Genomic DNA, 16,227 nt, shown 5'->3' on the forward strand with positions numbered 1-16,227 from the left:
CATTTGTAACTTCACATAGACACCAGTGGTCAGCCTGAGGTCACTGCAAAGTATCAGTTAAAAATACGTGTAAATCTCCACTTTGGACATTGGACTGGAGTCAGAATCAGAACATGTTTTATTGTCATTGTCAGTGAACACATTTCACAAACAGGAACATCCTTCACTGTTTATGGTGCAACATAAAACAGTGAATGATAATATAAAGTGTGATGATAGTTACAGTTTAGCCCAGACCTATTCAACATGTGGCCTGAGGCCCAAATGAGGCCCTCCAAATTGTCTTATCAAAGGAGGCTGTACTCCGCTCGTTCCTGTGTTTCTATCTCTCATATGTGTGTGACAGTTTCATTCTTTAATTAACCAAAAAGGTTCAAGTGAATGAACTTCAGTGGATACTCTTGTTTGTTACAGGTGTATGTCCTTTATGATTATATTTGTGTTTGGGCCTAAAAGTGTTATTGATCTAGTATTAGACCACTTATTAGGCTATTTGGCTTTTTTATTCTTTTCACATTTATTTTGAGTTATTCCTTCAGCTTCTCTCCCGTTGTATTCTTGGCAACTTAACACATTCACCAAACATTTTCTGTTTGAATAGGGCCATTTGGACAAAATAAAGGAACTGGGGAAGCCAGCTGAAGCATGTGATAATCTGAAGCACAGGCCTAAGTAAACCCTGGTAGTTTAAACAAGGAGCTGTGCTGCAGGTTTGTGCACATCTGTATGTGACGCATCTCATAGGTCTCACGCCACAGCAGGACACGGGACATTAGAGTCACGTATACGTCACATAGAGTCATAAACATAGAGTCATATAGAGTCATAAACATAGAGTCATATAGAGTCATAAACATAGAGTTATATAGAGTCACATAGACATACAGAGTTATATAGAGTTACAGAGAGTCACGCAGAGTCACATAGAGTCACATAGAGTCACATAGGGTCACATAGAGTCACATAGGGTCACATAGAGTCACATAGGGTCACATAGAGTCACATAGGGTCACACAGGGTCACATAGTCATACAGAGTCATAGAGAGTCATATAGGGTCACATAGAGTCACATAGAGTCACATAGAGTCATACAGAGTCACGAAGAGTCACCTGGAGTCACGTAGAAGTCATATAAATGTATTATCAGAGCTCATTCACGTCACTCGTCCATTTGACAGTTGATATAACGCGAGGGAAACACGTTCCCACGTGACGTCATGACGTCAACAGCCGGTGCCGCTAAAGCGCAGTGACCTTTTTGTCCGCGACACAACGGAACCGTCCAGCACAGAGCATCTACACGTCCCGAGGCTCACGGGGACCTGAACAGGACAGGACAGGACAGGTCAGGACAGGTGAGTCTTATGTCCGGGCTGTGAGGGGAGACTGTGCAGAGATGACGTATTGGCGCGCGCTGTTTAGTAACGTTAAACTGAGCCGGTTTGACCGGGAGGAGAATCTGAGAATATGATGGAGAACACCGGGAAGATCTGTGACTGAAACCCGCCCTGATGGAGCTGATCCAGAGGAGACACAGGCTCAGGGACAGGAGACCTGCTCGTCTGTCCAGCATCATGTCCGTGTCGTTATCAAACCTCTGTCCTCCTCCTCTGTGACCTGCAGTGACCAGAGCTGTGACCAGAGCTGTGTCCTTCAGCTCATTACACATGTGTTTAAGGCGTTTAATGTTCACTCACAAAACGAGCATTCACACAGTAAAAAGTCCAGAGCAGAGCGGAGTTTGTCCTTGAAGGAAGAGGATGAAGAAACAGCGGCTCACGCATCATCCGCCATGTTGGAGCTGGATGAGTCTGTCACGTACCATCCGCCATGTTGGAGCTGGAGCGGGTCGTTTGGACCTGTTACTACTGACTTTACTTCTACCTTTTTCCTGTAATAACGTGTAGACCAGGCTGATGTGGAAGCACTGCGTGTTTTAGACTCCAGGTTACGTGTTTTACGTGTCTGTTTTGGGCGTATTTTCCCTTATTGCTCTGTCCTGAGGGTCATGTAAGGACAGGGAGGTCACCTGCTCTGTTCTGATGGGAATTTGCTTTAATGTATTCACACCTAGAGATCTTAAATATACCACGTCTTATGTAGTTTGAATATATATGTTGTTAAAGACGCGAAAACCATAAAACAATACTTTAAAAACGGGCATAATCCCGGGTATAACGGCTGCGTGTGGCGCCCCCTTGTGGCGCGTGCTGCAGTTACCTTACACAACCTTCAAAGATGGCGCTGGTCACCCTAGAACTTATCAACTCTCTCCAAGAATAGATCAGAGATTCAGACAGATACTGTTGCTTTTTGCAGGTTGTAAGTGGACAGTGTGTGGGGCAGATTCTCTGACCTTCGGTTTCTTTTTCTCGACAGGAAACGATGGGTGACATTGCCAAAGGAAAGAAGGCCTTTGTACAAAAGTGTGCCCAGTGCCACACTGTAGAGGAAGGAGGCAAGCACAAAGTCGGACCCAACCTGTGGGGTCTGTTTGGGCGTAAGACGGGCATGGCAGACGGGTACTCCTACACAGACGCCAACAAGAGCAAAGGTTTGTCGTCTCAGGCTCCTTTTCTTCCTCAGAGATTTAAAGCTTGATAATACACTTCATAATAATGGTTTGGAGGTTATTTTCCTGATAATCAGAGCCCGTGGTCTGTGTAATATCTAATTTAATTCACATGAATGTCTCCATAATTACACTGTTGGCAGCTTTAATACACGTCACAGAGTTAGTATCAAATTATCAACAGCTGATTTATTTTAGTAGTACTATTAATATAGTTCATATTACTTAAATACATAGGATTTTCAATCAGATCAACTATAATCTTAAGTTCTATTGTGGTAAATGTCACAGCAAACTCATTCCCGTCCGTCTGGTGACGTGGACATTTATGTATAAACTGCACAGACTTAAAGCTTAAGACATGAGTCCCACAGTCATTACTGTGGTGCATGTTTTGGATTAACCCCTGACCCTTTACCTTTGACCCTGTTTTCTAAAAGAAGGCTCAATGGAACGTTTTTTTTGTTTTTGTTTTTTTTGCATCCAGGAATCATCTGGAATGAGGACACCCTGTTGGAATACTTGGAAAACCCTAAAAAATACATTCCTGGAACCAAAATGATTTTTGCCGGGATCAAGAAAAAGGGCGAGCGTCAGGATGTGGTGGCGTACCTGAAGTCTGCCACTTCATAACATCTGTAGAACAATATTATATATTTCATTTTGTGTTATTGTTTGCTTATTTTAAATGTTCGGTTTGGGGTTTGGCGCTTTGTGCTGAATCTGACTTGGGTCTAATCTTTTCGGTGAAGCTGTATTTCCTCATCGCTCGGTGGGAACACGACGCGGCAGGCGCCTTTCTGCGGTTTTAAAGAATATCTGTGCAATCGACTGCATCACATGTGACCCGTTTAACTTTTATTAAACTTATTTTAAAGAGTGTGTGTGTGCAGCCCCATAGTTCACCTGTATCTGTAATGTTATTAGAATTTTGCACATGGAAGACGGTCTATCAAGTTTATCCATTTATTAAAGTATTATAAACCATAACTTATTATTTTATTGATATTTTATTGCATTGATTTTGTTTTCAAGGTGAATGTGTCAGATTCTGTTCAGGATCAGCCTGAACCAGAACCTCACCCCCAACTCAAACATGAACAGGCCTCACTCTGACGCCACTGAAAATATCATTTATTTATTACACGACCAGTCAAACGTTTGGACTTTTTCATTTCTGTTTCTTCTTCATTTCCTCGATTATTCAGTCTGTTGATTCTCACTGAAGCATCAAAAATATGAGTGACACATGTGGATGTAGAAAACAAAAAAATAAATAATAAATGACTCAAAACCTGTTTTGATTTTAAAAGTTAAAAACCCTTTACTCTTTGCTTTGATGCTGGTTTCACTTTTGTCTTGACCCTGAGGTTCAGCTGTGAAGTGAAAACCTGGAGACTTCATCATGAAACTGAGAGAAGGACGAGGGTCTGAGCTGCACAAAACAAAGAGACGACTCTGAGGGTTTGAATATGAAATGTATATTTTTTAATTATTTACCTCTTTTCTTTACTACATAATGCCATACATCTTGCTTCATATATTTGATGTGTTCTGTGTGCATAAAATGTTGAAATTAGTAAAAATAAGGAAACACTGAATGAGAGGCTGTGTCCAGACGTTTGACTGGCCGCGTTTAAACGAGCCGAGTAATGACCTTGTATTAGTTGATAATCTCCAGTTATTTATTAAAAACAAATCTGGTCTTTTACATGAATTTAATAAACATAAACAAAACATACTTCAAGTTCACTGAGTGTCTTTGCAGATACAATTCACCTGATTTTTACAGGACTCTGGTCAGAATCACAGCTGTAGATTTCTGAGAGTGAAACACGTCAATGATCAAAAACCCACTGGTTCAGTCAGAGGATCAGGTGAGTTTTATTCCACAGGGTCATTTACTGAGGGACTGTGTCTTTCTGGCCTGGGAACACTTTGAGGTCCCACAGAAGGAGCTGGAGGACATGTCTGGGGTGAGGGAAGTCTGAGAGTCTCCGCTCAGACTGCTGCCCCCGACCTCGCCCCGGATCAGAGGAAGGACATGGACGGATGGGTCATTAGTCCTCTGCATTTGACCCGTCTGTCAGTGTCACTGTGGAGGAACATGCAAAACTCCACACAGAGAGGCCTGTGACCCGGGAATCGAACCCCAAACCATCTGGCTGTGAAGCATCAGTGCCACTTTACCCAAATTGGCAGTTGTAAGTTTTTAGTTTATTTGTTTGTTTGTTTGTTTGTTTGTTTGTTTGTTTGTTTGCTGCAGTGTGGGTGATGCAACAGTGAGTTTAGGGTCATGGCAACAGTAGAAAATCAGGTAAATAATATTCAAATTAACATAATCCATTGAACACAACAGAATATGTGTGTTTGTGTGTGTGTTGTGTTGTGTTACTGTTTGGACGTCATGGAGTAAGAGAATTAGAGACTTGGGCTGTATCTTTTTATAATCCACATCAGCTTCACAATAGTAGCCGTGTTATAAAACAGTTTGAGTGAATTTGTTCTGAAAATGACCCAGAAAAGCAGCAGGATCTGGAGCCGATGTGACGAAGAGTTAAACACCAGCGACACACAACTCCATCATCTATCGGCCAAAGACGGGGAGCACGTAAAATGAATAATGTTAAACAGTTTTTTGTTGTGACACAGTGAGTTCTTGGGTCTAGTCTAAGAGAAATGATCAGGTTAAACATTGTGGATTTAGCTTTTGGATATTTCACGGCAAAAATACAATGTCCCAATCTACAAAACTATGATGGTGATGTCATAAGTGATGATATCATAAGTGATGATGTCATATGTGATGATGTCATACTCTCAGATTGGCTGTCACGGCTGTAGGATTTAAGCTCTTCTCATTGTTATTTGTTTTTTTCGTGTGTTTCCTCATGTTCTGTCTGTGTGATCTCTCGCTGGTGATTGGACGTCTGTCTCCTCGCCTGTCCCGTCCTGCGTCTCACCTGCAGCTCCTCCCTCGACTTAAGGAGACTCAGTTCACCTGTTTGTGTCCTCTGACCTGTGCGTCCAGTCGTCCATTCTGTCTGTGTCTCATTTCGTCTCCTGTTTGTCCTCGTGTGTAACTTTGTGCGTTTTGAGACACTTATTTGCCGTTAGTATTTGTGATTTATGTGTCTCTCGTTGTCCTTCGTCGCTCGATTCTGTTTGTAGGCTGTGACTCGTGTTTGTTTTTGTGTTATGTGTTTGAGAGCATGATTTTTGTTTTACTCTTAAACCTCGTGTTGGATCCTGTGAGTCTTAAACATGGAGGTGAACTTGTTTCTCAGTAAAAACGCGACACAGACTTATTTTACGATGTCGACTCTTCTGTCACATGACACAGCTCTTCATCTTCAGGTTGAACTGACGTCGTGTAATCCATCTTTTCAGTGACCGCAGCATCTTTTAGAGACATTATTCTACCTTCCTGTGAACAGCTAACGGTTTATCCATTTCTGACCTTGTACAGACAGTGTGTAGAATGAGTTTAAGTCGTTATAGGAGCAGTCGTCTATAGATAGTACCTTTCTCCGGCTGTAAATACTGGAAAAACTCCCTTGAACATAACACGTGCCGATGTCTGTAACTTCATTCATCTGATCAGATAAACTTCTTTCATCTCTCTGTCTGGTCTCCAATCTCTTCCTTCACATTTACAGTGTCTCTTAGTTTTGTCACTCATTTTTAATCAGCCACGTGACCAGTTTTCTGAGACACAAAGCTTGTTTTCTGTTGGACTTGCTGTCTTTGCTTCTTTTGTTTTACACATTTTCGTAAATATTTTAGTCCACTTTTGTTACGTTCCCTTTTACAACCCTGTACATTTAATTACTTCTTTATTTCACCATTTTTCCATCTGTTTTTGTTACTTTCCTGACCCTGGATGACCTGGGCTGTCATGAATCAGGGCTCGTCCGGGATCATAATGCCCCGTCCCACATTAACAAAGCAGCGGTGATGATGTAATATGTCTGTGTCGGGTAAGTTCTTTTTAATTGGGTTGTTTTTGAGAGTTTGTATTGGTGTTTGGAGATTGTGTGGTGGATTATAGCTGGTCAGAGTCTCGGGCCGTAACAGCGAATCTTATTGATTTACATAAAATATCCAAAAGGTGAATCACAAAAGTTTAACTGGATCATTTCTGTTCGCTCAGTCCAAAGATCCAAATATCATCCAAAGATTCACGGTTCAAATCCAGCTCTCACATGCACATACTGAACGCTGTCATTGTGTCCTTGGGCAAGACACTTAACCCAACTCACCCCCAGTTTCTGTGTGCACTGGTGTATGAACGAGTGTGTGTATATTCATTTGATCTGCCCCTGTCTGTGTTAAATATGATTGGCTGTAGAATGTGCGATGTCATCTGTGTTAAATGTGATTGGCTGTAGAATGTGTGATGTCATCGGTGTTAAATACGATTGGCCGTAGAATGTGTGATGTCATCTGTGTTAAATGTGATTGGCTGTAGAATGTGCGATGTCATCTGTGTTAAATGTGATTGGCTGTAGAATGTGTGATGTCATCTGTGTTAAATATGATTGGCTGTAGAATGTGTGATGTCATCTGTGTTAAATGTGATTGGCCGTAGAATGTGTGATGTCATCTGTGTTAAATGTGATTGGCCGATAGAACACGGTGATGTCATATGGTAAACCACATCACAGTAGGCTACGGATCATTGTCGCGTGTTCATAAATACACAATGTACAGGTTCATAAAGTCTGCGCGTGTCTCGTGAGGTTAAACGTTAAAGGTCAAAGGTTAAACGGAGAGGTCGTCGGCCCGGCTCCGGTTGCTCGTTCCGCTGGTTTTGCTGTAGCGTCTCTTGTCTTTCTGACCCAGGGCCATGTTGGGACACAGCAGGAGCCTCTCGTGGTCGCTCCTCGCTGGGGGGTTGTAGCTCGCCTCGCTCTCTGGAGGATTCGTCCCCGTCTCGTTCCATCCCGGGCTGTAGCAGGAGCTCTGAAGGAAGTCCTCCTCCGCGGCGGCCATGTTGCTCTTCTCCGTGGCCATGTTCTCGGAGTTCTGCTGGTTGGCCAAACGGTGCTGAGGGAAGGGCATGGGTAGAAAGTGGGTGGAGCCGATGACGCACTGGCTGAAGTCAGGGGGCGGGGTTGAAGGCGGGGGCGGGGACAGAGAGAGTTGTCTGGTCAAACGTGGCTCCTCAGGTTTTGTCACAGTCCCAGCACAAAGCAGCTGCCTGAAATCACAGAGGAGCAGATGAAGAGTGTGACGTTTTACTCTGACACTCCATCGTCCACCTGCTGTTTGGGAATCAGGTCAAAGAGATTTCTATTTGTAAACTCCTCCTCCACGGAGTCTCGGGTTAAATGACAGAGTTTAAAGTTTCCCTCGCTCACCTGTTCCTCTCGTTTCCTCTCCTCACCTGTTCCTCTCGTTTCCTCTGCTCACCTGTTCCTCTCGTTCCTCTTGTTTCCTCTGCTCACCTGTTCCTCTCGTTCCTCTTGTTTCCTCTGCTCACCTGTTCTTCTCGTTTCCTCTGCTCACCTGTTCCTCTCGTTCCTCTCGTTTCCTCTGCTCACCTGTTCCTCTCGTTCCTCTTGTTTCCTCTGCTCACCTGTTCTTCTCGTTTCCTCTGCTCACCTGTTCCTCTCGTTCCTCTCGTTTCCTCTGCTCACCTGTTCCTCTCGTTTCCTCTGCTCACCTGTTCCTCTCGTTCCTCTTGTTTCCTCTGCTCATCTGTTCTTCTCGTTTCCTCTGCTCACCTGTTCCTCTCGTTTCCTCTGCTCACCTGTTCCTCTCGTTCCTCTCGTTTCCTCTGCTCACCTGTTCCTCTTGTTTCCTCTGCTCACCTGTTCCTCTCGTTTCCTCTGCTCACCTGTTCCTCTCGTTTCCTCTGCTCACCTGTTCCTCTCGTTCCTCTTGTTTCCTCTGCTCACCTGTTCTTCTCGTTTCCTCTGCTCACCTGTTCCTCTCGTTTCCTCTGCTCACCTGTTCCTCTCGTTTCCTCTGCTCACCTGTTCCTCTCGTTTCCTCTGCTCACCTGTTCCTCTCGTTTCCTCTGCTCACCTGTTCCTCTCGTTTCCTCTGCTCACCTGTTCCTCTCGTTCCTCTCGTTTCCTCTGCTCACCTGTTCCTCTCGTTCCTCTCGTTTCCTCTGCTCACCTGTTCCTCTCGTTTCCTCTGCTCACCTGTTCCTCTCATTCATCTCGTTTCCTCTCCTCACCTGTTTCTCTCGTTTCCTCTGCTCACCTGTTCCTCTCGTTTCCTCTGCTCACCTGTTCCTCTTGTTTCCTCTGCTCACCTGTTCCTCTCGTTTCCTCTGCTCACCTGTTCCTCTCGTTTCCTCTGCTCACCTGTTCCTCTCGTTTCCTCTGCTCACCTGTTTCTCTCGTTCATCTCGTTTCCTCTGCTCACCTGTTCCTCTTGTTTCCTCTGCTCACCTGTTCCTCTCGTTTCCTCTGCTCACCTGTTCCTCTCGTTCCTCTTGTTTCCTCTGCTCACCTGTTCTTCTCGTTTCCTCTGCTCACCTGTTCTTCTCGTTTCCTCTGCTCACCTGTTCCTCTCGTTCCTCTCGTTTCCTCTGCTCACCTGTTCCTCTTGTTTCCTCTGCTCACCTGTTCCTCTCGTTTCCTCTGCTCACCTGTTCCTCTCGTTTCCTCTGCTCACCTGTTCCTCTCGTTTCCTCTGCTCACCTGTTCCTCTCGTTTCCTCTGCTCACCTGTTCCTCTCGTTTCCTCTGCTCACCTGTTCCTCTCGTTCCTCTCGTTTCCTCTGCTCACCTGTTCCTCTCGTTCCTCTCGTTTCCTCTGCTCACCTGTTCCTCTCGTTTCCTCTGCTCACCTGTTCCTCTCATTCATCTCGTTTCCTCTCCTCACCTGTTTCTCTCGTTTCCTCTGCTCACCTGTTCCTCTCGTTTCCTCTGCTCACCTGTTCCTCTTGTTTCCTCTGCTCACCTGTTCCTCTCGTTTCCTCTGCTCACCTGTTCCTCTCGTTTCCTCTGCTCACCTGTTTCTCTCGTTCATCTCGTTTCCTCTGCTCACCTGTTTCTCTCGTTTCCTCTCCTCACCTGTTCCTCCCGTTCATCTCGTTTCCTCTCCTCACCTGTTCCTCTCGTTCATCTCGTTTCCTCTCCTCACCTGTTCCTCTGGTTCCTCTCGTTTCCTCTGCTCACCTGTTCCTCTCGTTCATCTCGTTTCCTCTGCTCACCTGTTCCTCTTGTTTCCTCTGCTCACCTGTTTCTCTCGTTTCCTCTCCTCACCTGTTCCTCTCGTTCATCTCGTTTCCTCTCCTCACCTGTTCCTCTCGTTCATCTCGTTTCCTCTCCTCACCTGTTCCTCTCGTTTCCTCTGCTCACCTGTTCCTCTCGTTCCTCTCGTTCATCTCGTTTCTCACCTGCAGCAGTGTTTCCAGGCCAGGTGCTGAAGCTCCAGGACGCTGAGGACTAAGGACACGGCTGACACGGCCATCATGAAGACGATGAAGACGTTCTTCTCCGTGGGTCTGGACACGTAGCAGTTGACCGGATGTGGACAGGGCCAGGCCTGATGGACACAGCAGGACTCAGAGACGTGTGGCTTAGACCATGTGTTTGGATGTGCTCGACTTTTACCTTACACACGTACAACGGGTTCAGAAAGACTCCGTAAAGGAAGTACTGCAGACACAAGAATACCACCTGATGGAAAAAAACATAATAATATTTAAAACATCTTGAGCTGAACCAAAGAGCTTCACATAAAAGTCAATAAAAAACAAATCTACAGATACACAGAGGAATAGAACAATAAAACACCTGTATGTCCTGTATTGTGTTAAATACCAGGGAGAAGAGGTGGGTTTTCAGTCTACTCTTAAACAGTTTTAAAGACTCAGAGGATCTGACAGACAGGGGGCGCTGTTCTATAGTCACAGAAAAGGCTCTGTCACCTGTGGACTTGAGCCTGGCCCAGCTGACCTCTGACCTCTGACCTCTGGGCTCTGGGTGGAGTAAAGAGCCGCAGTAAAAGGAGCCGATCAGATGCACTGATCGCCCAGGTGGGGGAGCTAGAGGCACATTATTGGCTTAAATTTCACTAGTTTGTTTTTGGCCAAACTTCATCAAAAGCCTGTGTTATTTTATCAAAATGCACCTGATCAGTATCAGCCAATCAAAACTTTATATGATCAGTGAAAATTAACACACAGACTGTAAGAGCTGGGGTTTCATTTTTTCTCACAAATAATTTTACTACTTTCTACATTTTATTTATCAAATAGAATATCAAATATATGAAGTGAGAAGTATGGAATTACGTAATTAAACAACACAACAACTAAAATATTAAAATATATTTTATAATTAAATCCTCAAAGTCTCCTCCATTTGCTTTTTTAAGTTAGTTATTTCTTTTTTTTCTTTGCTACATAATTCCATATATCTTGGTTCATATATTTGATGTCAGTAAAAATGAAGGGTGTGTCCAAACTCTGACTGGTCGTGTACGTCCCAGGTCACACTCTCAGACGTTCACAGCTGTGGGACGTACCTCCATGATGGTCACACTCACATGTTCATACTTGTGGGACGTACCTCCATGATGGTCACACTCACATGTTCATACTTGTGGGACGTACCTCCATGATGGTGCGGATGAGGATGCTCAGGATGTAGGTCTGCAGCAGAGCCCCTCGCAGACGCACATGGCCCTCTCTCTTGTCCTTGACGTTCTCCTTCTCTGTTTGTCCTTCCTGGATGTCCGCCCCCCCTCTGCACTGCCCCCCTCCCGGGTCGTTCTCAGACCGGCCGTCCTCCAGCTCCTCCTGTCGACTCCGCCTCTTCTCTTCTCTTCGGACGATGTGCATGGCGTGGCCCACGTAGATGAGGCTGGGCGTGGACACGAAAACAATCTGTAACACCTCGAAAAAGGAAAAAGACACAAGTTCAGTAAAAAGAGAGAGAGAGAGTGTGTGTGTGTGTGTGTGTGTGCATATGAAGACGTGGACTGAGCAACCAAAGAGCCAATCAGGAGCGAGACTGTTGAATGTAACGCCCCTTCCCGCCTTCACTGCGGTCAATCAAACCTGTTGCTAACGCTAACAGGAGCGACCTCAGCGAAAGAAGACACCTAATTTGTCTGTTATTAATGTTCATATCTTGATTTACAGACACAATAGTGAAATAAAAACCCCAGGATCATGTAGAGGGTTAATACGAACATTTAAGACCAAAAAACAGAGAGAGAGGTCACAGTTTTTACACAGAAAGTGAATTGGAGCCAAAGCCGCAGCTGTTTGTAACGCGGGTAGCACGTAGTGTAACAGAGTTAAAAATCCACTTATTTTTATTTTCTGTTTGTGTTATGTTTCTTTTGATTTTATATGTGAATTTGATCAATTTTACGTTTTATTTTGAAAAACCGGAAGTGCACATTGCTTCTTTGTATTTTATTTTGGTAGCTTCCCTTCCTCTCAGTTGCTGTGGAGCAGAGGGTAAGTTCTGTTGCTGTTGAAAATAATATATTTTATGAAAATAATTTACCGTTAGCAACAATACAAGAACACATGTTAATTAGACAATATTTTCACACGCAATTAATGTATTATGGAACGCTAATTCTAAATTTTGTAGCTTTAATTCGTATTGTAAAATTTTGCCGTTAGCTTGTTTTGTAACATGATCCTTATACCGCGAAAATGAGGCGCCATCTGGTGGTGTTTTCTCATTATTACAGGAGCCAATGTGAGGACATACTAACTATTATATGTCACAGATATGGTTGATTTTATTTTATTTATGCATGTAAAATAGTAACTGGTGCATTTGTTTCTAACAATATTTATTCCACTATCACCCATTTAAATTCTAAATAATTTTGTTGTTCAAGTGTCACATGTTGGAGACAGTGTGAGGACATTTTAACGTGTGTCTATTATTTGACAGAGAGAGAATAAAGCGGCTCCATCCTCTGTCGTGTTATTTGTGCACAGACTAGAGAAAGGTTCTGTTTATATAAACTGTCTGTGTTTTTTACCCAGTATCTGATGTGTGCGATGGGGAAGGCGCTGTCATAACACACGTTCTCACAGCCCGGTTGTTCAGTGTCACAGTTAAAATCTTCCTGCTCGTCGCCCCAGGACGACTCGGCCGCGGTGCCCAGAACCAGGATCCGGAAGATGAACAGGATGGTCAGCCACACCTGGGATGAAAATATGAATGTAGTACTTTACTTTATGATTAATATGAGGGATTTCAGTGCATGATTTATAATGTAAATGCAGTATACTGATGGTTAAGTGCATTCAGTCTCGTGTTACTTCATGTGGTTCAGTTACTTTTTTGATGTTTAAAAATAATCAAATCTAAATCAAATGACCTCTTCTAGACAAATGAAGGATTACACCATCACAAAATAAAAAAAACAACAAACAAACATTAATATAAACAATATATGTGCACAGTGCATGATGATAACTCACATTATGTCTCCAATAGTGAAGCACAGATGCAGCTTTTTCAGTTCTGATACTGATTCTGTTTCTTTAAGTATTTGACAATGTTCGATATCACCTAACACCAGAGCAGAGGCTGAAAACATTATTTATTTACTTCAAACTAAACTAAAATGAAACAAAACTGATCCAAACATGTTCTGTAGTTGATTATCCCGTAACTAATGACAGAACAACTTTGTGTAAATAAATTTCAAACATTCTGAGTCTTTTTCTGAGACAGATAATAATAGTTTTATTACATCAACCATGATATGGACTGAACCGATACTTGGGAGCTGATATCTGATCCAGTAAAATGTGTTTTTTAAAGTGTTCAGACACATGGTCCAATCAGAGTACTGTGTTCTGAATACTCTGAGTACTTTTACACAGAGTCGCGTTATATTATAAAGTAAAGACGCAGCATTTCACTGATCAGAGAAGTTAAAGTCTCACCTGCTTCACCACAAGAGCTGGGTTTTATATTTTTCTCTCGGATTCTGTGCAGTTTGAGCCTAAATGTGAGATAAAGAACTGCAGTGTACTACTTTAGTTTTTGAAAAAGTAACTACTCTGAATGTAGTTACTCAGAATTGGTATTCAGGGTAAATATTCTGAGTCCATGTGTTCAGTTACTTCACACACTGAGAATGACCCGTGAACAGGTCTTTCGTTTGTTTCGTTTGATTCTCGTGGCCTTATAAGGCTTTAAAACTCCAGCACTGACCCTTATTATTTCTGGACTAAAACGTTTGACAAACAACGCCTCATCAGTGGAACAGATAAGGCGATGTTTGAGACTCTGGTGCGTCGTGAACAGAACGTGGAGCTATTTTAAATGTGTCCTCTGGCCCTTAAGGTCTGGGGGAAACACTGCTCTAGGGGGCGCTAATTATTATTCATTTTCCATATTGTGTTTTTCTGCAGCAGAGCACAGAGCAGTGGAGGTGACCGGGGCTGGTGGTCACTATTGTCACAGAGCGTTTACCACACCAGGGGGCGCTGTGGCTCGACATGTCCTGTTTGATCTGCTCGTAAAAGCAGTCAAGTGAAAAGTAATTATTTGTCTTTTTTATATGTTTATTTATGTATTTGTTTGTTTATAAAAGCCTGTTATTAGAATCAGAAAATCTAACATCCTACAGCTCAAACGTTTGTGTTTTTGCGTCTGTCGGCTGCGCTGGGACGACTCCTTCGTTTCATATTGGCGCCAAATTCACTGTTGGAACACGTGATGATTTAACAATGCTTCATGTAACTGTTTCCAAAATTATCTCTCAGACTGAACCCAGACAGGAGCAGCTGATTGATTTAAATCACATTTTTTCACTTTAAGCAAAGGAGTTTCCCAAAGCTCAACTTTGTGCCCATCACTTTTTACTGTATTTATTAATTCAGTTGGTTGCAATTTAAGAGAAAGCCTCATACATTTTTATGCTGATGATGCTGTTTGGTATGCAAGTGCTCCCTCTGCTGGTCAGGAGATTTTAAAACTGCAGCAAGATTTTAATAAATCCAAAATTCCCTCAAAAATCTTAAATTATCATTGAAGGCAAATAAAACTATACATATGATTTTTTGTTCTAAAAAACATTTCAGTGATGTGCAAGTTACACATCTTTATACATTAAATGGTACATTCATTTAAAAAAATCACCACCTATAAATATCTTGGGTTTTGTTTTGATGAAAGCCTTTAAAATATATGTGTCTTGGAATTATGTAACAGTTTAAAATCCAAATTTAAATTTTATTACAAAAACAAATATTGTATTCCATGAAATTACAGAAAACTAATAGTTGAAGTAACATTTCTCTCTGTCTTGGATTCTGTAGATACAACACACACAGACTTCAGCATCTGCTTTAAACTTCTACTCAGCCCTTTGTCTCATCACCGGTGATGAACTTAAACCCATCACTGAAAAAGTAGGTCATCACTATCTGTCAGAAGAACAACACTGTATAAATGTATTTTTAAAATATATTTATTAAATGTGTTTATAAATGTGTTTATGGGACTGGGCTGACAGACTGTCCATGAGTGACTTTTGGGAGATGCTCTGATCATGAACAGTTTGAGTAAAAGTGTAACAGCCGAGCTCAGCCTCTCCTGCACAAATGGATTATAGAGTTTTACGAGTTTTTCTCATCAGAGGAAACTTTTAAAGGTCAATATTCCTCTGTTCTCTGATCTGTTCTAATGTCGTTTCCTCCTGTTTTGTTTCATTCTCACATGTTTAACACACAAACCTGCAGATTTAGGCTGAGTTCTTCTCTCAAACTGAAAACACACATTAGTCTGTTACATCTCCAAAGCTCAAAATGCTCTCTGCCACCTTGTGATGTCATCATGTAGTAATTCAGGAAGTGTTACTCAAACGTGTGAATGAAACAAAACACAACTCCAGGTTTGTTTTTGATGAGGAAACAGCTTTAGAACATGGATTAAACCTCACAGGGGTCAGTTTTGTGTAACATGTCATTCATTAACACACATTTTTCCAGTGGTGTTATAAATATTTATCAGAGTACATGTTTTGTGATATTCCCTCTAAAGCTCCTTGCTCCTGTAAAAGTTTTGGGAAGTGAACCTTTTCAAACCTGACGTCCTGTCCTGAAACACTGAGATATTTAAAGAGGAGATGTATAAAACTGTACCTTTCCCACAGAGGTGGAATGTTCCTGCACTTCCTCTAGAAAATTTCCCAACAGGCTCCAGTCGGCCATCAGGAATTCAGCCTCAACCTCAGAAGGACTTCAGCAGGATCAAACCCGGAATTCAAATGGATCCAAATGAACTTCACCAGAAGCAAACCTGGATAAAAGTTTTCAGGAGGACTTCACTAGAACCAAACTCGGACTTCAGATGAACTTCACCAGAGGCAAACCTGGATTGAAGTTTTCAGCAGGACTTCACTAGAACTAAACCTGGATCAAAGTCTTCAGCAGGACTTTAGCAAAACCAAACCTGAATCAACGTTTTCAGGAAGATTTCACCAGGACCAAACCCGGATGAAAGTCTTCAGCAGGACTTCACTAGGACCAGACTCGGATCAAAGTTTTCAGTAAGACTTCACCAGGACCAAACTTGGACTTCAGATGAACCTCACCAGAGGCAAACCTGGATTGAAGTTTTCAGCAGGACATCAACAGGACCAAACCTGGATCAAAGTTTTCAGCAGAACATCAACAGGACCAAACCTGGATCAAAATT

The 16,227-nt window shown here is 42.7% G+C and overlaps 2 protein-coding genes across 3 annotated transcripts; one reads left to right on the forward strand and one right to left on the reverse strand.

Moving 5' to 3' along the window:
• The first annotated feature begins 1,227 nt into the window (after positions 1 to 1,227).
• Positions 1,228 to 4,314, forward strand: LOC117382405 (cytochrome c). 2 transcript variants are annotated; one of them, XM_033979577.2, is made up of 3 exons: positions 1,228 to 1,356; positions 2,381 to 2,555; positions 3,061 to 4,314. In XM_033979577.2, exons 2-3 carry the CDS (start codon positions 2,387 to 2,389, stop codon positions 3,204 to 3,206), a joined length of 315 nt encoding a protein of 104 aa, XP_033835468.1. In that variant the 5' UTR covers positions 1,228 to 1,356; positions 2,381 to 2,386; the 3' UTR covers positions 3,207 to 4,314. The 2 variants fall into 2 exon arrangements, with proteins under 2 accessions (XP_033835468.1, XP_055083090.1); XM_055227115.1 differs by having other exon boundaries at positions 1,237 to 1,346; positions 3,061 to 3,820.
• A 62-nt stretch (positions 4,315 to 4,376) lies between these two features.
• Positions 4,377 to 15,786, reverse strand: LOC117382476 (gap junction alpha-5 protein-like). Its single transcript, XM_033979658.2, has 6 exons — positions 15,672 to 15,786; positions 12,551 to 12,715; positions 11,154 to 11,435; positions 10,150 to 10,215; positions 9,933 to 10,081; positions 4,377 to 7,776 (listed from the first exon to the last, which is right to left on the reverse strand). Exons 1-6 carry the CDS (start codon positions 15,738 to 15,740, stop codon positions 7,338 to 7,340), a joined length of 1,170 nt encoding a protein of 389 aa, XP_033835549.1. The 5' UTR covers positions 15,741 to 15,786; the 3' UTR covers positions 4,377 to 7,337.
• Between the last annotated feature and the right edge of the window lie 441 nt (positions 15,787 to 16,227).

The sequence above is a fragment of the Periophthalmus magnuspinnatus genome, chromosome 15 (genome assembly GCF_009829125.3).
Source record: "Periophthalmus magnuspinnatus isolate fPerMag1 chromosome 15, fPerMag1.2.pri, whole genome shotgun sequence".
Classification (NCBI taxonomy): domain Eukaryota; kingdom Metazoa; phylum Chordata; class Actinopteri; order Gobiiformes; family Gobiidae; genus Periophthalmus; species Periophthalmus magnuspinnatus.